This window comes from Triticum urartu, chromosome 5A, assembly GCF_056163025.1.
Source record: "Triticum urartu cultivar PI428250 chromosome 5A, HENAU_Tu73, whole genome shotgun sequence".
NCBI lineage: Eukaryota > Viridiplantae > Streptophyta > Magnoliopsida > Poales > Poaceae > Triticum > Triticum urartu.
The window spans coordinates 424,939,071-424,959,443 of NC_141877.1; the positions used below are offsets into that span (position 1 = coordinate 424,939,071).

General features: G+C 40.9%; 2 protein-coding genes and 2 long non-coding RNA genes across 4 annotated transcripts; 2 read left to right on the forward strand and 2 right to left on the reverse strand.

The window, feature by feature from the left end:
- The first annotated feature begins 1,049 nt into the window (after nt 1–1,049).
- Nucleotides 1,050–8,131, forward strand: LOC125543469 (glutamate receptor 2.8). The gene is given in 6 exon segments (XM_048706836.2): nt 1,050–1,314; nt 3,034–4,373; nt 4,753–5,059; nt 5,654–6,060; nt 7,234–7,649; nt 7,651–8,131. Coding segments are annotated over 6 exon segments (2,883 nt in total). The 3' UTR covers nt 7,799–8,131.
- A 1,399-nt stretch (nt 8,132–9,530) lies between these two features.
- On the reverse strand, nt 9,531–11,532 carry LOC147971715 (uncharacterized). Its single transcript, XR_015604799.1, has 2 exons — nt 11,397–11,532; nt 9,531–11,320 (listed from the first exon to the last, which is right to left on the reverse strand). It is a non-coding gene; the product is annotated as an uncharacterized LOC147971715 (long non-coding RNA).
- Nucleotides 11,296–19,600, forward strand: LOC125509398 (glutamate receptor 2.7). Its single transcript, XM_048674364.2, has 5 exons — nt 11,296–11,762; nt 12,997–14,327; nt 15,389–15,692; nt 16,441–16,844; nt 18,911–19,600. The coding sequence occupies exons 1-5, from the start codon at nt 11,504–11,506 to the stop codon at nt 19,364–19,366; spliced, it is 2,754 nt and encodes a 917-aa protein (XP_048530321.2). The 5' UTR covers nt 11,296–11,503; the 3' UTR covers nt 19,367–19,600.
- On the reverse strand, nt 15,137–20,308 carry LOC125509400 (uncharacterized). Its single transcript, XR_007284079.2, has 2 exons — nt 20,007–20,308; nt 15,137–15,679 (listed from the first exon to the last, which is right to left on the reverse strand). It is a non-coding gene; the product is annotated as an uncharacterized LOC125509400 (long non-coding RNA).
- Nucleotides 20,309–20,373: the final 65 nt, after the last annotated feature.

The window sequence follows — 20,373 nt, forward strand, 5'->3', positions numbered from 1 at the left end:
GGCTACGGTTTCCGATACCCACGCTTCCCGAAACCGATAGATTTCATTTGGTTCACGCACTATGTATTCGCTGGCAGCGTTTTCTGATACGGGCCTTCCTAGAGTCGAAAACAGCCGAGCTGAAGGTGATTAGGAAACCGGACAGTATTCGATAAAAGAAAATCGGAAGCAGCGCTTCTCCATACCCAAACCCATTACGTTACCTGAGGCGGAACCAAACGCGTTGTTAGTGTCTTATAAAGGAGGATGGCTAGGGTTACAAAGAACCTGACCCGTCTTATAAAGGAGGATGATGCCTAGGGTTACGAAGAGTTTCAGTTGTTAATTTGTAATATTTGGAATTGCCTTGTATGCCAAAATATTTTAGCGTCTCAAAAGTAGGAAATCTCAACGCTCCTCAAAATATTTCAAGGTCAACGTTAATTTGCACAAGTCCCCAAGGGAAGCAATATAAATCTCGTTTATTGGAACAGACAAATTACAAATCAAATATTTATATATGTAGGCACACCACCCTTATGTAGATTCCTTATCGAGGACATAATCCATCAATCAGTTCATTCTGCACTCTTCATCCGGGTTTATAAGTTGGACATGGGTTTTCAGGTCAGTTTGACTAACAAAACATATGTGTCAAATTAAAAATCTAAAAACCCATGCCCCACTTATAGACCCCGATAGGGGCAGTACGCAATCTTGCTTCCTCTGTTTTATACTCCCTCCGTCCCAAAATTGTGACTCAACTTTGTACCTTATTTTGGGACGGAGGGAGTATGTTCTTAGCTAACTACTATATGCAGAGGCAACTCCGGTTGACATTCCCGGTAATTTAGCTGCAAATGAACACCAAAGTCAAGAAAGAAACAGTGCACGACGAAAGATGCTGGTAATAGACAACCAATCTGTCACAGCTGAGCGGATTTGCCTTGCAACTTTCAGTTTGACCAGTGACACCATGTCACCATTGTCACCATTATTAAGCCGAAAAATCTTCAACAAGCGGAATCCTACATAAAAGGGTGCAATGCAGTGCATCTCAGCACCACGGAATGGAGAGAACTCCCCGAGCAATCCTCTTCCTCTTCCTCTTGCTCCTTGTCGATCCCGGCGTAGCTCAGAACACCACCACCGGCAAAGCAGCCGAGTTCCATGTCGGAGTGATCCTCAATCTGGGCTCGCTGGTGGGAAAAGTAGCACGAGCCAGCATTTCACTGGCCGTCAAAGACTTCTACGCGGTCCACCAGATTTACAGCACAAAGCTTGTCCTCCATTTCAGGGATTCCATGGCCAGTGATGTAAAGGCTGCATCAGCAGGTATGTGTATGTCAAAGTTAAGTTGTCAGGATTCAGGAAAACGGAAGGACTTTAAATAAAAGAAAAAAGTCCATTTTACTACCCTGAATAAAGTGGGTGGTTCACTTTACCCCATGATCTATTTTTTGGCTCCTTCTACCCTCCAAACAAACCAAAACCAGACAAAACACCACCCCTGGCTGGTTTGTCTCCACCCGCTGTTGATGTGGCACTAGTCAACGGTGGTTTTGACCTCGGTGTCAGGTCGGGCGTGGGCATCCCCGTCACCCCCTCGCGCTTGGTTCCGGCTCCAGCGCGACCCCGCCGACGAGCCGCGTCGCCACCTGCTCCACCCCGCGCTGGCCCGCCTCTTCCCACGGCTACGCCGCCTCGCCGTCCGCCCCGTCGCCGCTCCGGCCGTGCGCCTGCGCCGCCCCGCCTCCTCCCCAAGCTTGCGTTGTGGACCCCAGCCGCCCTCGCGCGCTGCTCGCGCCGTCGTCCCCGGCCGCCCGCCGGCTCCAACCGCCCCCGCTCTGCCCTCGCGCGCGCGGCCCTGTCCGCGCCCAAGCCGATCCGCGTCGCTCTACCCTCGCGCGTGCGAACCCATCGTTGAGCCTGGCCGCGCCCAGCCTCCCCCGCTCGACGCACACCGACTCCGACCACGCATGCTCTGCCCTCGCGCGCGCAGCCCAGTTCGTGCCCAAGCCGGTCCGTGCCGCTCTGCCCTCGTGCGCGCGAACCCGTCGCTGCGCCTGGCCGCGCTCGGCCTCCCCGCTCGGCGCGCGCCGGCTCCGCCCGCCACGGCCGCCTGCCTGCTCCGCGCGCACCGGCTGCCGCCGCTGTGGCTGGCTGCTACTGCAGTAGGGGGCACCCCTTTTTTATTTTTTCTATTTCTTTGTTTTTTTAAAAAACTGACGAGTGGGACCCACCGGCAGGTCAAATACCACCTTTGACTGTGTCCACGTCATCATCTGGTTTGGGTAAACCACCTAGGCTGATTTTTTGTCCGGTATGAGATTGTTTAGGGGGGTATAGGAACCGAAACATAGATCAGGGGGTAAAGTGAACCACCCACTTTATTCAGGGTAGTAAAATGGACTTTTTTCTAAATAAAAAGAGGAAAACGGAAGTCCATAGTTTGACACCTTAAACAAGAAAAACATATTTATATTAGCATTTGACACCTTAAACAAGAGTCATACTTAAATTATTTAGAGTTATGAAGCATTTGTCACCTTAAACAAGAGTCATATTCAGATTAGCATTTGATCAGTTCCCTAGTAGGAAAACCCTAATGGTAAGCCAAGCAGAGTCTATAAAAATCACAGATCGAGAAAACATATGTTTATTGTAAATTGCAAACCATAACCTACATAGTGACATAATTCTCCAAATGAGTCAAATCAAACCCCCTTTGATAGTATTAGGAGTATAAATGAAAGAACATGTAAACAGAGTCTGTGTTATCATTTCATCAAGGATAAAAGCAGTCTTAGTTATAGGAGTCGTATAAGGCTTAGGCAAACAGGTGTCAAATGATCAAGAAAATAGAAAACATCACAAGCAACACGAACACACAAAAACCTAAACTCACCATTATATATATATATATATATATATATATATATATATATATATATATATATATATATATATATGCTTTGTTATGTGTTATGATGTTGTTTCTACATTATTAAACTAATATCATCTGACTGAAATTTCCTTATGCAATTTCAAAAGCGATTGAATTACTGGATAATTACAAACTGCAAGCCATCATTGGTCCCCAGAAATCATCAGAAGCTGTATTCATCTCCAAGATCGGAAATATAACCCAAGTCCCCACAGTATCCTTCACAGCAACAAGCCCCTCTCTCACTTCAGATACTATGCCATATTTTGTGCGTGCAACATTGAATGACTCAGCTCAGGTGAATAGCATTGCCTCGCTTGTAAAAGCCTATGGATGGAGAGAAGTGGTGCTAGTATATGAAAACACTGACTATGGTAGAGGCATTCTACCATACCTCATTAGTGCACTTCAAGAGAGTGATGTTCATGTCCCGTATCAGAGTGTTATCCCCCCATCAGCAACAAGTGAAATCATGATGCAAGAACTCTATAAGTTGATGACAATGCAAACAAGGGTGTTTATTGTTCATATGTCATCCACGATGACTTACCTTCTTTTTACAAAGGCCAAAGAGGCAGGGATGATGGACAAAGGATTTGCGTGGATTACTACAAACGGAGTAGCAAACATCATCGACTCACTCAATCCAAGTGTGACCGAGGTGATGAATGGTGTACTGGGAGTAAGGTACCATGTCCCCAAATCAAAAGAGCTTGATAGTTTCTCCATAAGGTGGAACAGAATGTACCAACAGGATAACCCAGATGAATCACCCTTCAATAAGCTAAGCATTGTTGGACTACGGGCCTATGATACGATATGGGCATTAGCACAGGCAGCAGAAAAGGTTGGGATATCCAGTGCCCCAAATAAGCAACCATGGTCCATTAAGAACTCCACATGCTTGGAATCCATGGTTATTTCCCCAAATGGTCCAAAACTCTTAGCAGCAATTGTACAAAATAAGTTTAGAGGTATAAGTGGCGACTTTGACCTTACAGACAAACAGCTTAAAGTTTCTGTGTTCCAAATAATAAATGTGGTTGGGAGAGGTTGGAGAGAAATCGGGTTTTGGAGTGTCAAAAGTGGACTGTCACGGCAGTTGAATCAAAATGGCTTAAAAACAACAGGATCAGCCTCAATGCTTGATCTAAATCCTGTAATTTGGCCAGGAGAGTCAACTGAAATACCGAGGGGCTGGGAAATTCCTATAAATGGTAAGAAGCTTAGAGTCGGTGTGCACACGAGCAATTGCCCAGAGTTTATAAAGACATTCAGAGATCCTGTTACAAATGTAACAAGTGCGAGTGGCCTTTCAGTTGACATATTTGAGGAGGCAATAAAGAGGCTACCTTTTGCACTTACTTATGAGTACCTGGCATTTGACACAGCTGATACAGCAACTACAGGAAGCTATAACGATTTTATTTATCAAGTTTATCTTCAGGTAAGAAATACATTACGAAAGATTTGGTTTCAATTTCTTAATCTACCATTGCAGAAACTAGAAGCTGCATACATTCCACTGTTAAGAAGAAAACTCTAGTAGCTAAAACATTTTACAAGATATTAACTATGTTCCACAATTTCATCCAGTGTTTTGTTCTGCAATTAAAACCAGGCTCCTATTTTATTTTACATAGAAGGATGTCAGATAGAAAGGCTCATTGTATTTTGTTTTTCTCAAAGCAAATCAAAAGTCTATTTTGCATGCTAAAATATTTTCCTCTTATTGAACAATTTACTTCCAGTGTTTAATCATTCTTAGAAGTAGATCATCACTTTCTTATTTCTCAAATATATGAAGCTGATTCATGCCATTGCAGAAATACGACATAGCGGTTGGAGATATTACTGTAAGGTACAATAGATCATTGTATGTCGACTTCACTGTACCGTACACAGAATCTGGAGTAGGGATGATTGTTCCAGTCAAGGAAAACATGATCAAGAATATGTGGATTTTCTTGAAACCATTGAGCACTGGAATGTGGTTTGGAAGCATCATATTCTTTATTTACACAGGAGTTGTTGCCTGGCTTCTGGAGTATCTAAATGGCAATCAACATGTACATGGTCCCTTTTCACTCAAACAAGTGGGGATTACAATGTTCTTCTCCATTTTTGAAGAGAGTTGAGTAAACATTACAGTTTCCTAGATCTTTGCTTAATTTTGAACAAGTATTTCAGTTGCATAGACAAAGTATACGTTGCACTACATGAAAATAAGAAGCGCCGAAAGATTCCTTCAAAAAAGATTACTGCAGTGATCTAACTAAACTGCACCTCCACAACTTTTAGGAAAGAAAATCATCTGTATGACCCCATTTTAGTTAAACTTATCTTAATGTTTCTCAGCATAAGAACCTAGATCTGTCTAATTAGTACTCCCTTCGTTCCATAATTATTGTTATGGTTTTAGTTCAAATCTAGCTGGGGATGAACTAATGCTAGTACGTATCTGCTTTAGAAACATGAAAGCAATACATCTGTTCTTCATAATTGTGCTTCACTAAAGGAAAAAATTTATAGCGTCAATTGAAAAAAAAAATGATGGTGAGACTTGCATTTATCATATCAAGAAATAGATATTGCATATGCTTTCAAGCAAGTCCTGCAATGGCATGCATTGCAGTATCCCAATCAAGTCCTGGAATGTTATGCATTGCAGTATCCCAGCTTTCAAGTTTGTTTACTGTCTCAATAATATCTTCATCGTTATTGCAGAGGAGAAGCTGGAACGATTTCTATCCAGAATTGTTCTACTTGTATGGATGTTTGTTTTTCTGGTACTTACATCAAGTTATACAGCAAGCTTTGCATCAATGCTGACTGTACAGCAGCTTTCACCGACAGTGACTGATGTTCATGAACTCCAGAGGAAAGGAGAATATGTAGGGTTCCACCGTGGTTCCTATATAGAGGGTCTACTGGTGGATATTGGTTTTGAAAAATCAAAGATGAGGCCCTACGAAACACAGGAAGATTTCGCTGCTGCTCTTTCTAAAGGAAGCAAAGATGGTGGCATTGCTGCGCTTGTACATGAAATCCCCTACATCAAACTGTTTCTTGCAAAGTACAGCAAAGGTTACACAATGGTGGGACCTATCTACAAGAGTGCAGGTTTTGCATTTGTAAGTTTAACTACACTCACTAGGGTGCTTTGTTTTAATCTCTTGAATAAAAGATCTGCCTTGAAGTTTGCTACAAGTCAAGCAAAATGTTATGCTCATGTGTCTCCTTCAATTCTACATACCATGACCCCTAAGATTGCTATATACAAATTCGAAGTTACGAAATAAAAATAGAAATAGTGAGGCTATCTAATAGCATACGATGAATAATGTATCTTCCAGTTGACTGATGAAAAGTTGGAAAGGGTGGAGATAAATGTCAAAGTGAAAACGATGCCCTTTTCTAGTCTGTCTGTCCCCAATAATGAACTCTCACTGACCGCACCCTATGGGGATCATCAATGTAAGCTTAACTACCATATACAACAATATAGCATAAAAATGGATCCATCCATTTTCTATCAAAAAAAGTATATGAGCTGATATTTCCATTTGGCACTGCAGTGGATTATGATAAATAATCTTGGAGACCAAGCAATAGCTTGGATGGTAGCCGTGCTGGTGGTCTTGCCACCAGCCTGGGATCGACCCTTCGTGGTCACATTTCCAGGAGCCTCTCTCCGTATCAAAATATAAGCACAGAGGGACTTCACCCCCTTAAGCCATTCATTTTTATGATAAATAATCTCGGTTGGATGGGTTGCTTCTAGATAACCTTGGCGTTTAGTTAGTCTGTTTTATCTCTTCTAAAACGAATTGCATAATCTGCATTCGAGAACATATGAGATGTAATGTGGGAGGTCAACCATTCGATAACACTATATCTAACTCTAGTCTGATTTATCAAACAGAGTAATAGACTTTTCACAACTTCCTTCTTAAAGCAACTTCAAAAATAAGTAACTCTCTCCGTATCAAAATATAAGACGTTTTTTGACACTAGGAGTACATCACAACACAACAACCACAAACTAAACCTGAAAACAGGCCCTATGGTCAGATTACTGGATTTTTGTACTGCTTGAGCAACTTTCAGTATGATTGTGTGAAAGTATGGTACTGCTGCTAAGCAACACCATCATTGACCATCTTCCATTATATCTTGTTAGCTAAGAATATTCAGCCCAATGGAAATTTTACTTTTCAGGCTTTTATAGTCAGATATTATGATGAATAGAATTCTCTGTATGTTAGCTTGTGCAAGCTTATAATAATGATCTCTTTGGTAATCAGGCGCTTCCCAAGCAATCACCACTAAGAGCTGAAATGTCAAGGGTAATACTCAACATAACAGGAGAAGATAGTATCAATGAAATTGAAAAGAAATGGATATATCAAAACAGCCATCAACATGAGGATAAAATTGATGGTTCAGGCGCAATCACTTTTGAAAGTTTTGGGGGGTTATTCCTCCTAACTGGGATTGTGACAACCTGTTCCCTTGCTGTAGCCATGCTGATGAACCTCTACAAAAAATATCAACAAAATGCATGGAGCAAAGAAGACGATCAAAATGAATGTGTACACGGGCAACAAGGAGAAAATGGAGATTCACAGGAAGAACAAGGAGATCAAAACAGCAATGAACACGGAAACTGCAGTGATATAGAGAAGCAGACAACATTGACTGTGCAACTCAGTTCGAACACAGAGTGACCAGCTACCACCAGACAGTAAGAACAACAATATAAGCTGTGGATTCACACATAATAACAAGGCAACGTCACTGACTCATATTGGTCCACAAACCATTCACAGGGGAGATAAAAGTAGAATGTCATTAAGTGGATCAAGCTAGTTCCAAGCTGAGCAAAGATCACCTTCCAATCTCAAAGATCCACAACTAACCGCGGGGAAAGCCTGGCTGAACTTTGGGTGTGTGGAGCTTCCTATGGATGCAAAATCAAGTAAAGTTTCAGTCTGTCTTATGCTTCACCCTTCCGGGCATCACCTGTCTCGGTCTATCATATAGTACTGTAGTTTTCCAGGAAAAATCAAGGCTATACACTCCTTGTAGAGGGGACTATTTCTGTAAATACTTTATACATTCAAGTTTTCACACGGAAAGGAGGTGGACGTGGACCATCCAATAATCATCGCTTCTTTTCGCGAGATGGAAAATACGAGGCGGGCATTCTAACGAACACCTTGGCTGCAGTATCCGTCTGTCCCCATAAATTCCAACGTACATCAAACTAGTGTCTGCAAAATTCCGGTAGCACATTCGCGAACGCATATACTCCATTAAGGAATCGAATTTCGATCTTAAGGAGGGACGGGAAGCAAGAGTTCATTTGGGAAGTTTGCACTCGGCAGAACTGATCGAATCTCGACGTACCTTGCTGGTTGCCGGCAGGGCCGCCGGGCGCCGGATGGGGCGATGGGCTCCTCCAACCGTCGCGACGGCGGGTGGGCGAGCCCCGGCATGCGGAGGAGCCGTTGCGGTGGCAGGCGGAGGACGGCGACGGGCGGCCGCGGGACTCGAAGATAGGGAAGGAGCAGGGTGTCTGACATGTGGGCCTGGTTCGTCAGCATAGCTGCTCAACGTTAAGCTGCATAAATTTTGCTCACAGAGCGAAAGTTGACATCTGAGCACGGGCACTCCCGTTATTTTGAAGTTCTAAAATTTTGTGTACATGCACGTAAGCAGTGCAGTATAATGGGCCAAAATTTCACCAATGTACGTGCTTGCATGTGAGAGATTAAAAAAAGACAAAATACATGCAAATTTAGGGCCAGCTTTTTTTTCGATTTTGAGTCGAAATTTTGTCTTTTTGTGCAGCGTACAATATAACGTATTTTCAAACGAAATTTAACAGGTACTTGGACCACATGCATGCGTATTCATGTAAAGGAATTCATTTTTTTTCAAATTATTTAAGCACTTGTTTTAGGGGCTTCAAAATATCATGCTCCACTGCTGCCGACCACCGAAAATCCATTTTACTCACAGAGGCGGTTACACACAAGACACATTCGTGTTTCCATTACTGTAGGAAAACACTTTCTATCATAATTCATACATCTGACTGAGCCTTTCATTATTCACGAAACGAGCTCCCAACGCTATAGGCATCCGAGGGCACATAGAAATAGGGAAAACAAAAGGATTGTGATATCAATGCCTTTTTTAATCATATTCCTACACGATTTTCTTTTGTTTGATTGCATTAAAAAAATCTTTCTAAGGGTTTAAGCAAAGGCTGAAATTCCTATGAAATATAGTACAAAAGAATCCTTAGAAAAAAACATTTAGTATTCAATCCTACAAACCAAACAACCACCGTAAGAAAAAAAATCCTGAAGATTCCAAATTTCTATAAAAATCATTTCGTGGTTCTCAAACGTCCGGCATAATCATTCAGCTACTTGCGACCACAAAACAGAGGCACATTAACTTGACATTACAACATGAAATGCTTCTTGGGCCAAAGTAGGAGGTTATTTATAGAATAAAAATTGACATGGATTTACAACAGAATCGTCTGCATCACCGTTGACTAAATTATTGCTTTTTGTTTTTGAGAGGATGAGAGGAATCGACTAGCTACATTTACACAAGCGCCTAGAATGGTGCATAGTTTTACAAACAAAAGACATACACATACTACACACACAACTATAGAATCATAGTAGCAGAGTAGGAGGAGCATCTGGCAGTGCCAAATGAGTTCCTTGACTTCTTCCTCATGATCCCACGGTTAACTAATTGAGGAATCTGTCCTGCTCAGTCTTCTTGGGATCTAGTTTTACTTTTACTCAAAACAAATACCAACTTGTAATAGACTCAAAACAAATACCAACTTGTAATAGACATGTGCTAGAAAAGCAAGTTCATAAATTTGTTTTGCTTTTTCAGGAGAAAGTTGCTTTTCAAAAATATTTATCGAAACATGTTCATGTGGGATCTAATTTCGAAGATCTTGTAATTATGAACGCAAAGTGAAAGCAGATATTGATTTGGTCAATTGGTTTGAAAGTAATGTGTTTTTGAAATGTCAAAATAGATATACCTTGTGCTGACATCACCTATTTTCTTTGTATGTGTGCATTTTGCTGAATTGTTAGTACGAGGGGTAGAGAGGTGCATGTCCTTACCGGGCGGCTCCCCTTTTTATTCAAAAAAACAACAACATATAACCACGCACAAAACTTTATTATAGTACTCCATAGAAGAACAGGAGCCTCTGTCACTGCCAAATACGAGTTCCTTGACTTGTTCCTTGCGATCCCATTGGTTAATTGAGGAATCTGTCCAGCTCAGTCCTCTTGGGTTAGGGAATTTCCTTGAATTTGCACAGCCATCACTTCAAAAATACAGGGGTATCTCTTCTTCTACGCCACACAAATAGTCATACTTCTACACCTTCTTCTACGAAAGGTGACTCAACTTTGCCAGTGGCAGATGGTCCGCCAATATTTTCATTAACAGATAACTTCTCTGATCACAAAAAAAGAAAAAGAAAAAGAGAGACAATTCTCTGTTGGTATCACTTATAATACGCTAATATGATTGTCATTATGTAGTGCACTCAAACTGATACACACCTCCTTGACATCTAAAATGTTACTGTATTATGGAGATCAGACAGCTCAAACTGATACACACACCCTTTGCAAGTTCGTGTCTGACTTTGTTATCATTGGTTTAGAAAATTATAGGTTTCCACTCAACAGCCGTGCTAAATTAGAGTAAACTGAAAAGACCAGCAACCCAGCAATGTTAACAACAAGCTGAAGTTCATCCGACAGAAATTTCGCAAAATAAATTTGAGAGAGGATGCGTATGTTCATCACAAAACACACCATACAGTTTTTTTTTCATGAACCACCATATAGGTTTTGGTAATTACGTAGATACTCTTTGCACAACAAGACTACCCCGGCAATCCATTTTCTCCTACAAGTAAGCAGTCAAGATAATTCCACAAATTCCCCTTTCTCAAATGTCAACACGCGCATTCTGACGTAGAGAAATATGATTGTCACATTCATCTGGTTTTGACATACATATTAAAAGGGGGCAATTGGAATTTATATAAACAGCAAAAATCGTGTCAACAGAATTCAGTTGCTTCAGGAAACAGAGCAAACGTTTGAAAACAATTAGATAACAGCTCCTGTCACTTTCAAGTGATATATTGCAAGATTGAATGGAAGGAGCTACTGGTCAGTTAGTATTTAAGTACCTGGGTAACATGCAGAGGAGGAGTACTCCACTATTATAGAACTCTATCATTGCAGCATGTCCTAAACTACGTATTTGTATTTAAATTGCTTGGTCGGCCGTGCTACGTCATTTGACCTTCGGAAACTACAACTGAAATGAGGTAGAAATTAGTAACATTCTTTCTGCAATAAAATATGCATGGCTCAAGGCATTGAAGAGTAGTCACCTACGCCGTCATGCTAAGCTTTTAGCTTGAAGAAACCAACTCTATAAAAGCCAAGGTGGCCTTAGATTCTGGGCACCGAATACTTCACAAACCTTGCAGCACTGTCAATGGAGAGAGCATCTCAAATCACCCTCTTCCTGTTACTCATCATCCATTCTGGCGTAGCTCAAAATGCTACCACGAGTGGAACAGATGAGTTCCCCGTTGGAGTGATCCTCGACTTGGAATCATTGGGGGGCAAGATGGCGCGGACCAGCATTTTGATGGCTCTGGAAGACTTCTATACAGTCCACAGAAGCTACAGCCCAAAGGTAGTTCTCCACATCAGGGGCTCGAAAAGTAACAGCGTAGAAGCTGCATCAGCAGGTAAAAGTTCTGCAGCCTATCATGAAAAGGAAAAACTCTTTCCCACTCCCTATGTTGCTTACAAATATGCTTTCTCAACTTCTTATTGTCTTTGAAGTACAACTTTTTACGCTGTCATAAAAAAACAACTTACATAACTGTCTTTTTTATCGAAAGCCCCCCCCCCCCCCCCCCCCTAATTAAACGAGGTAAGCAAAACACAGATTACTGTTCACAGTGCTCGGCTAAACCAAAGTAGCTGAGCCAGAAAAGTTTAAATTCCACCCCAGGCCATACATCAGGCTGGTGGAAAGGGCAAGAACTCTGAACACAGCGAGCAAAGGAATATAACTGACTTTCATCATTCAACTTAGTACAAGCTACAGAACTGCAATATTATGAACACAGTTTTGATGGAAATCAACATGGTTATTTACCAATGTGCCACTACTAATGGACAAAGTTGGAAGCGTTTGATAGTAACATTTATCAAAAGGATTTAATGGTTTTTACTTAGGAACGAGTGTTTTTTTTGGCTATATCTTTACTTTCCATGTGCTCCATAATACTTCATCTGTTTAACAATAGACATCCAGCTAACAAATGCCCATGGGAAGAACAGTTGTAAATCAAATAAATAAACAGCAACAAGGCTAGTTTATTACATTCCTGTTAAACGAAGTACTTTGAGCATATATCTCCTGCTAAAGTTCAGAAACATCAAAAGGACAATGTTTGGTTACTAAACTATTACTATTGCCAACAAATATTCACACTTCTTTGCAAGGAAATATTATATGAGTTTTACTCTCAGAAAAGTTAGTGCATACATATTTAATAACCCGATTATGTTTACCTTAGCTTTCCCTTGATGGGTTTGTTGGTCTGAGAAACCTTAACTTTATCAGCGTAACTAGTAATACAGGTTATAAATGTCATATTTCAAAACAAGCAAGTCAAGTAAACAGACTGAACTGTAATTATATTTTATACTGACAACAAGTTTAGTTACATTCATCCAAATATTGTGGGTTCAAATTTGTAGCTTCATCTGCAAATCTGTAATAATTTTCAATCCTGTTTTCCACAAGTTTAAGTTAACTAGGACAACAAAAGCATAGCTACAGAGTGCTCTGAACCAACATATATATTTTGTAAATACTATGTCATTTTTTTACTCTTTGGTTCTGAATTTATGAAGCTTCTGGCAGCACATATTTGCATTCACCTAAAATTTGATTATGAACCTTTACAGCTCTCGACCTGCTAGAGAATTACAATGTCCAAGCTGTCATAGGCCCTCAAACATCTTCACAAGCAGCATTTGTATCGGATCTGGGGAATAAAAGTCAGGTCCCCATCATCTCCTTCACAGCAACAAGCCCATCTCTTTACTCTGGCAGTCTTCCATATTTTATTCGTGCAACATTGAGTGACTCTACACAAGTGAATAGCATTGCCTCCCTAATCAAGGCCTACGGGTGGAGGCAGGTGGTGCCAATTTATGAAGAAACTGACTATGGTAGAGGTGTCATACCATATCTCATCGACGCCCTCCAAGAAATTGATGCTCGTGTTCCCTATCGGAGTGTGATCCCTCTGTCGGCATCTAATGAACAAATTACCCAAGAACTCTATAAGCTAATGACAATGCAAACAAGGGTCTTCTTGGTGCATATGTCACCTGATTTAGCTTCGATCCTCTTCACAAAGGCAAAAGAGGTTGGTATGATGAAGAAAGGATTCGTCTGGATCATGACAGATGGACTAACCAATGTCATAGACTCCACAAACCCTTCTGTCATGGAAGCAATGAATGGTGTTTTAGGTGTAAAGTTTTATACACCTAAATCAGCAGAACTGGATAGCTTCACCATACGCTGGAATAGGAGATTACAAATTGATAACCCAAATGATCCACCAGTGAAACAAAACATATTTGAACTCTGGGGCTATGATACTATATGGGCGGTAGCACAAGCAGTTGAAAAGCTTGGTATTAAGAACAAGACATCATTTCAAAAACCAGCAGTTGCAAGAAACATGACAAGCCTGGGAACATCTGTTTATGGCCCGGATCTCCTAAAGACCATCTTGCAATACAAATTTAGAGGTTTGAGTGGTCATTTTGACCTTTCAGGCAGGCAGCTGCAAGCATCTACATTTCAAATAATAAATGTAGTTGGTAAAGGGTGGAAAGAAATTGGGTTTTGGACTGCAGAAAATGGTATTTCCCGGCGACTATATCAAGGAGAATCAATGACAGAGCATTCAGGCTTAGTTCCTGAACTAAACCCCGTGATTTGGCCAGGAACATCAACAGAGGTACCCAGAGGGTGGGAAGCTGCTGTAAATGGTAAGAAGCTTCGAGTGGGAGTGCACGTAAGTGTATACCCACAATTTATGACAAGTGGAAAGGATCCTATCACAGGGGCAACTAAAGCAGAAGGCCTTTCAATTGATGTATTCGAAGAGGCAGTTAAAAGACTTCCCTATGCACTACCTTATGAATATGTAGCATTTGGCACCACGAATGACACAAGCACTGGAGGTTATGATGATTTTGTTTACCAAGTTTACCTTAAGGTAGTAAGTGCATCAGGGCTTCAACTTTCAGCATCAAATTTGCAAAAAGTAAAATTATATGCATGCCATGATTTCACTGCTCCCACATTTATGTACGCCCTCCGATCCATATTACTTGTCGCTGCTTTAGTAAAGTTGTACTAAAGCAGCGACAAGTTATATGGATCGGAGGGATACTACATTTTAGTTTAATGCAACCATGTAAAAAATAATAGCACACAACCCACCCAAATAATGTATTGCAATTGAGAGGAGATGTTGAGCAGGAATTTCAGTGCATTGGGTTCTTTCTTAGCACTAGATGGAATGAGATAGTGAAATAGATTTTTTTTTAAGTCCTTTCGGATGAAAATGGAAGAATAGTATGCAATACATCTCACGTGGATAAAATAAATTAAAAGGAATTTTCTCTTATCCTCGTTTGTTCCTTCCTTTAGATAATACTTGAAAATCCCCTTACAACAACAAATCCAATTTCAAAGGGACTTCCTCCCCCTGTTGAGAAAATTTTTCTTCTTCCAGTTCTTATTTTCTCCATTCAATTCAGTTTAAAAAAAAATCCTCAAAATACTTCAATTGGTAGCTACGCGCAAGAAATAGGCCAATTTGGCAGCTTTTTGTTCATTTTCTGATGGAGTAAAAAAAATATCATCAGTAAGAGTCAAGGGAATGATCCCCTGGACCTGGATTTCCATATAAAGGATACGACGAGGATAAATACCCAAATTGAATTCTATCTGGGGCCATATTTCTCCATTGTATAGTGTGTATAACCACCATATCATGCTTCCCTACTGGTCTGGTAACCATTCTTGCAAGTACTATGCTATTGTAGTAAAAAATTGTAATAACATGCCATCTGTTGCTTGCAACTCGTAAGGTAAAGTACTATATCAAAGGAATATACATGTCATCTTTACATGATAAGAACACATGGCATAGTTAGGCTCTTCTCAGTTAACCTATTCATATCCTCATGGCATAGTTACAGCTTTCATAACAAAGATTAAGCATCATCATTTTGCTGGTCAGTAAAGTAACTCTGTTTGATGCACTTGCAGAAATACGATATAGCAATTGGAGACATAACAATCTCAGAGAACAGAATGTCTTACGTCGACTTCACTCTACCGTACACAGAATCAGGAGTGGCAATGGTTGTTCCAGCCAAGAGCAGCAGAACTAACAACACATGGATTTTCGTTGAGCCATTATCACGTGACCTGTGGCTCGGAAGTATCATATTATTTTTCTACACATGGGTTGTTCTCTGGCTATTGGAGTTTCTTGGAAACAACACAAATATCCCAGGCGAAGTTCCCAGAAAGCTCGGGATTATGACCTTCTTTTCCCTGTTTGGAGACAGTGAGTATATTTATCAAAATACTTCCATTCCTTGAAAGAAAATGAACTTTTGCATATCATCTTACATGAAGTATCAAGTTGCATGAAGAAGCAGTGTTTTAATGTTGGTGCAACAAACAAAGCTACAAAGTTGTAGTGAATAGACATGCTTCTAGTTGCCTGAACGATGCAAGAACGCGAATGTGTAGAGATAGCTTAGAAAATTAGATTCTCCTGCAGTTGGATAGGCCCAGGGTGTACAAAACAAAGCTCAAGTGGCTAGGTTACTTTGTGAGCCATTTCATTACCTTATCAACGCAATAGCTTCTGTCGTAGATACATTGTACTCCCTCTGTAAACAAATATAGGACGTTTTAGATCAGTAGTGGTCTAAAACATCTTATATTTTTTTACAAAGGGAGTACCATATTACTGATAATTAAACCTACCATAGCCTAGCGGTGTGGTAACTTGCCTCTGGCTGATGATCCGAGTTCGATTCCCATCCACAAGTTGGGGGGGGGGGGGGGGGGGTAAAATTTGCAGCTATGGTTGTCCAGGATTTGAACATTGTTCTGCGCGTTGTGAGCCATAAGATAACTAGACTACCAAACAATTCCCACACTTGAAAAAACTTAATAAGCACAATATGTAGAAATTTGCATAGTAAGTTTCATGACTTTCATCTACATTATGCGGTTATGTGGGTTCCTGCATTTTCCTTTCATATAATTGAAAAACTAATTGAACTCCATATCAAAAATTTCAGAGGACAGAGTGGAACGCTTACTATCTCGGATAGTTTTGATTGTATGGGTATTTTTCTTCCTTGTATTGTCAGCAAGCTACACCGCGAACTTGGCAACGATGCTTACCATACGACAGCTAAATCCAACTATAACTGATATCCATGAGCTCCGCAAAAGTGGGGACTATGTAGGATGCATTCGTGGTTCCTACGTCGAGAGAATATTGGAACAACTCAATTTCGACGGATCGAAGATCAAGACCTATAATACCTATGATGGATTTTACAGTGCGCTCTCAAAGGGAAGCAAAAATGGTGGAATTGCTGCGTTCATTCATGAAGTCCCATACATCAGATTATTTCTTGCAAGGAACTGCAAAGGGTACACTATGGTTCCATTTTATAAAGCAGCGGGTTTTGGATATGTAAGTAACACACTTTCATCTGTCTGTTTGCAATATATCTCTGAAGCTGACAGTCATTAAATTTGTTTGAATACGAATATATCATAGACATTCCTGTACGCATCTCATCACTGCTAGTTTTATTTAAGATGGGACCATTGCTAGCTTTGCACACCTAATTCCTAAGTGAATGAGTGGAGGGCAAATGATATTGAACCAATGCTCACATAATTACCATACGCACATTTGTGAACACTTGATGTTCACTAATAAAATGGCTGTTAATCACATAACTCAGATGACAAGTTACAAGTTAATATAATCAGAAATCAAACTAAAAAGACTTCGAAGAGATAAATTTGGGGAGACAGTTGGAAAATGAATTTAAGAACAAACACACCCACAAGGAAGCTCAAAATTCAGCTTACATATACAAACAATCTTATCCAAATAAAGTCAAAAAATCATCATTCCAGCTCATAGAGCAGGCATATAGGATTTACTACTATGCAAGATGAAATCCATTATTTGCAACTTGATAAAACTTTGTACCATTATGGTCAGGATCTACTTCACCATAGCCAACCAAGAATATAAAGTTATAAACACATCAAAAAGCATGGATTCAACTCCAAATAGGTCTCCGCCTAGTTTTGTTCACCACCAACGCCTTCATGCATCACTAATTGCCAGGACTGGTCCAGTGCTTTGCCTTATACTCAGATCCATTAGGAGAAAGACAGGATGAGTGATAGCACGTGATGGGCACACCTGGGCATCATCTACCCCCGCATCTCAACCAGAAAGACAGTGCCAACCACCATAACCAGTTTTGGCCTTGTCCTTGTAGCCAGTGAGAACCACCAGATTCCTTGAGAATGTGAAACCCCTTTTTTGCATTTCATAAGGAGAGTTAAAGTATGGCGATTGGTGAATCACTTCCAGGGCGCATGTGCACAGTACTCAGTAGTATTTTAAGAAAGGGCTTTGGTACCTTTTCATCCTGGTTGCTTGGATGGTGTGGAAGGAAAGGAATAACAAGGTTTCCAATTAACCAGAACTTTCTATTTGTGCTTAGTGTCAACGATCAAGGAAGAGTCCAGAAAATGGTTTATTATCAGAGTATCCTAGATGGATTGGGTGCTGGACAGTTGGGTAGTTTGAGTTGTGGATCATTATTTTAATCTGTCTGTCATTTTAGCAGCTCAATTCATTTTCTTCAGGTCATGCTTTCTTCCTTTCATTTAGTTCAGAAACATAGGCTATCTCGAGCCAGTAACACATTGACTGTTAATCTCTTAGTGGAAAGACGTGTAGTTCTCAAGAAAAAGAGCAATAGAGAAATAAACATGAACAGCTAAAGTCAATATGGCAAATCATGAAGTAATCGACCTCTAAGCACAAACAGAAAGAGCACTCTATGAATTACATTCTATATAGTGGCAAATAATGGATTACATTCTATATAGTGGCATACCCTAAAAGACCACTGTATGAATTGACAATGATTGATTTTATCATTGAAATTTGATAATGATTTATGCCATCACAGGTGCTATACTGCTATTCCCTAAGTAAGTGGATGGTATCACCACTTGTTAATGGGAAAACAATATGTGCTTCTATGGGTACTAGATAATTCTGGATGCACTTTGTGCATAAAAAATGAAATATACAAACACTAACTCGCTTTAAGATACACAAGTACTCAGTTCGAAATCGTGTACAACTCACCCATACAAGTGAAAACATCCTCTTTGTTTACCACACAAATATATAATCTATTATGCATGTTCATTTCTAAGTAGTTTCTTACTTCTTCCCAAGTCAATATGTGCTGCCACATATGTTCATATATATTAAGAAGAATTTAAATTTCTTAGCTCTTACCAAGCAATATGCGCTGCCACATAAGTTCATGTATGTGCACCAGAATTAGTTTCTATAACACTTACGCTCATGACAAACTGGACTTCTTTCCTACCACATGGGTTCAATTTCATCTTGCGTTAGGCATCACCATAGCAGAATACGAAGTGTGCTAGAGCTATGATATAAGCTAACAGAACTCTCAATTTCTTTAACAGGCATTTCCAAAAGGATCTCCTCTAGTTGGGGACATCTCAAAGGCAATCCTCAGCGTAATAGGAGGAGACACTATTAATCAAATTGAGAAGAAATGGATCGGAATCGGATATCAAAACAACTGCAACAATGCGGGACGTGCACCTGATCCAGAAAAACTCACACCTGATGGTTTTACAGGACTTTTCATACTTAGTGGAGCCATCTCGACTTCTTCTCTTCTGATAGCCGTGGCGATTTACTTTTATGAAAAGAAAAACTCAACAACTGAGACGCAACCTGACCAAAAGGGAGATCAGGCAGAAGGAAATGAAAGAGGTAATGAAGCTGGAGAAGAGATGCAAAACATAGGTCTACAACCAAGTGGCCACAGGCGCAATGCTTCGGCTGTCTCTTGGGGGTTTAGAAGAAGTTTTGGCACAAGAGTGGCACCTGTTTCAAGTTCAAGTCGTTTCTAGCTCAGCTAGCTGGTATTACATAAAGCAGCCTCCAGCTAAATGAATTTCTAAAATGGTAAGAGTTTGGACTGAAGTAGCTCAACATACAACAGCTAATTATGTTTACGGTTCATAGATAAAGCTCAACTTACTCTAGGCATCCAGTCTGCCAACGCTCTTCCCAGTCGGATGATTGTTTGTACTAATTTTCATGTGTGAATCTTGTTTAAGCACACTGCCATACCTATTCAAACCTGGTTGAACAGAACCATCTAGCCAAGTGTTTGCTTCTTACGTACAAGGTTACATTCTTTTTCTCGTGAATTCATGAACTTCACATGTCCCATACAGATTGTCACCTGCTGGCCACTCGGATGGTTCAGGGATTTAGGGGTTGTCGTAGGTGCGGGCATTGTTTCGCACGAAGAACAGACATATTTTCAAGTGTCGGCATTCTAACAAACACCTGGCATGCATCGGGACATCTGGTTTCGGCTTATTTCAGCTAACACTGATGTTTCGAGCAAAGTTGGTATTTTCACCATGTAGCATGTGCGCGGCATGAAATAAACACATCATGGAACATCCGTCGGAAAACATATCCCAAAATTAGAAAGAGAAGAGGGGTTTTGCAGAACTGAGCGTCGAGCGAGGCTCGTACCTTGTCGCGTTGTCCTCGCACGGGCGCAGCACGGGCACGGCGCGGGCTCCGGTAACAGCCGGTTGAATCCTCCTGGAGTACGTCGAAAGGGTGGTTGGGTGGTGGAGCAGAGCACAGCCGGAGAGTCGCTGCGATGTCGGCGGCGCAGGCGACCTACCCGCCCGCCACTCCCCGAGCTGCGCGCGAACAGGAAAATAATTGCGGACGCGCGCGATGTGGGGTCACGGGCCTTAGAGCAACTCCAATGGGGCGACCAAATGGACAGCGTATTTGTTCGCTTTTTGTCCGTCTGGATCGGTCGTCTGTTCACCGCTCGCCCAGTTTTGCATTTGGATCGGTAATGCGCCCAACGCGTAGACCTATTTCA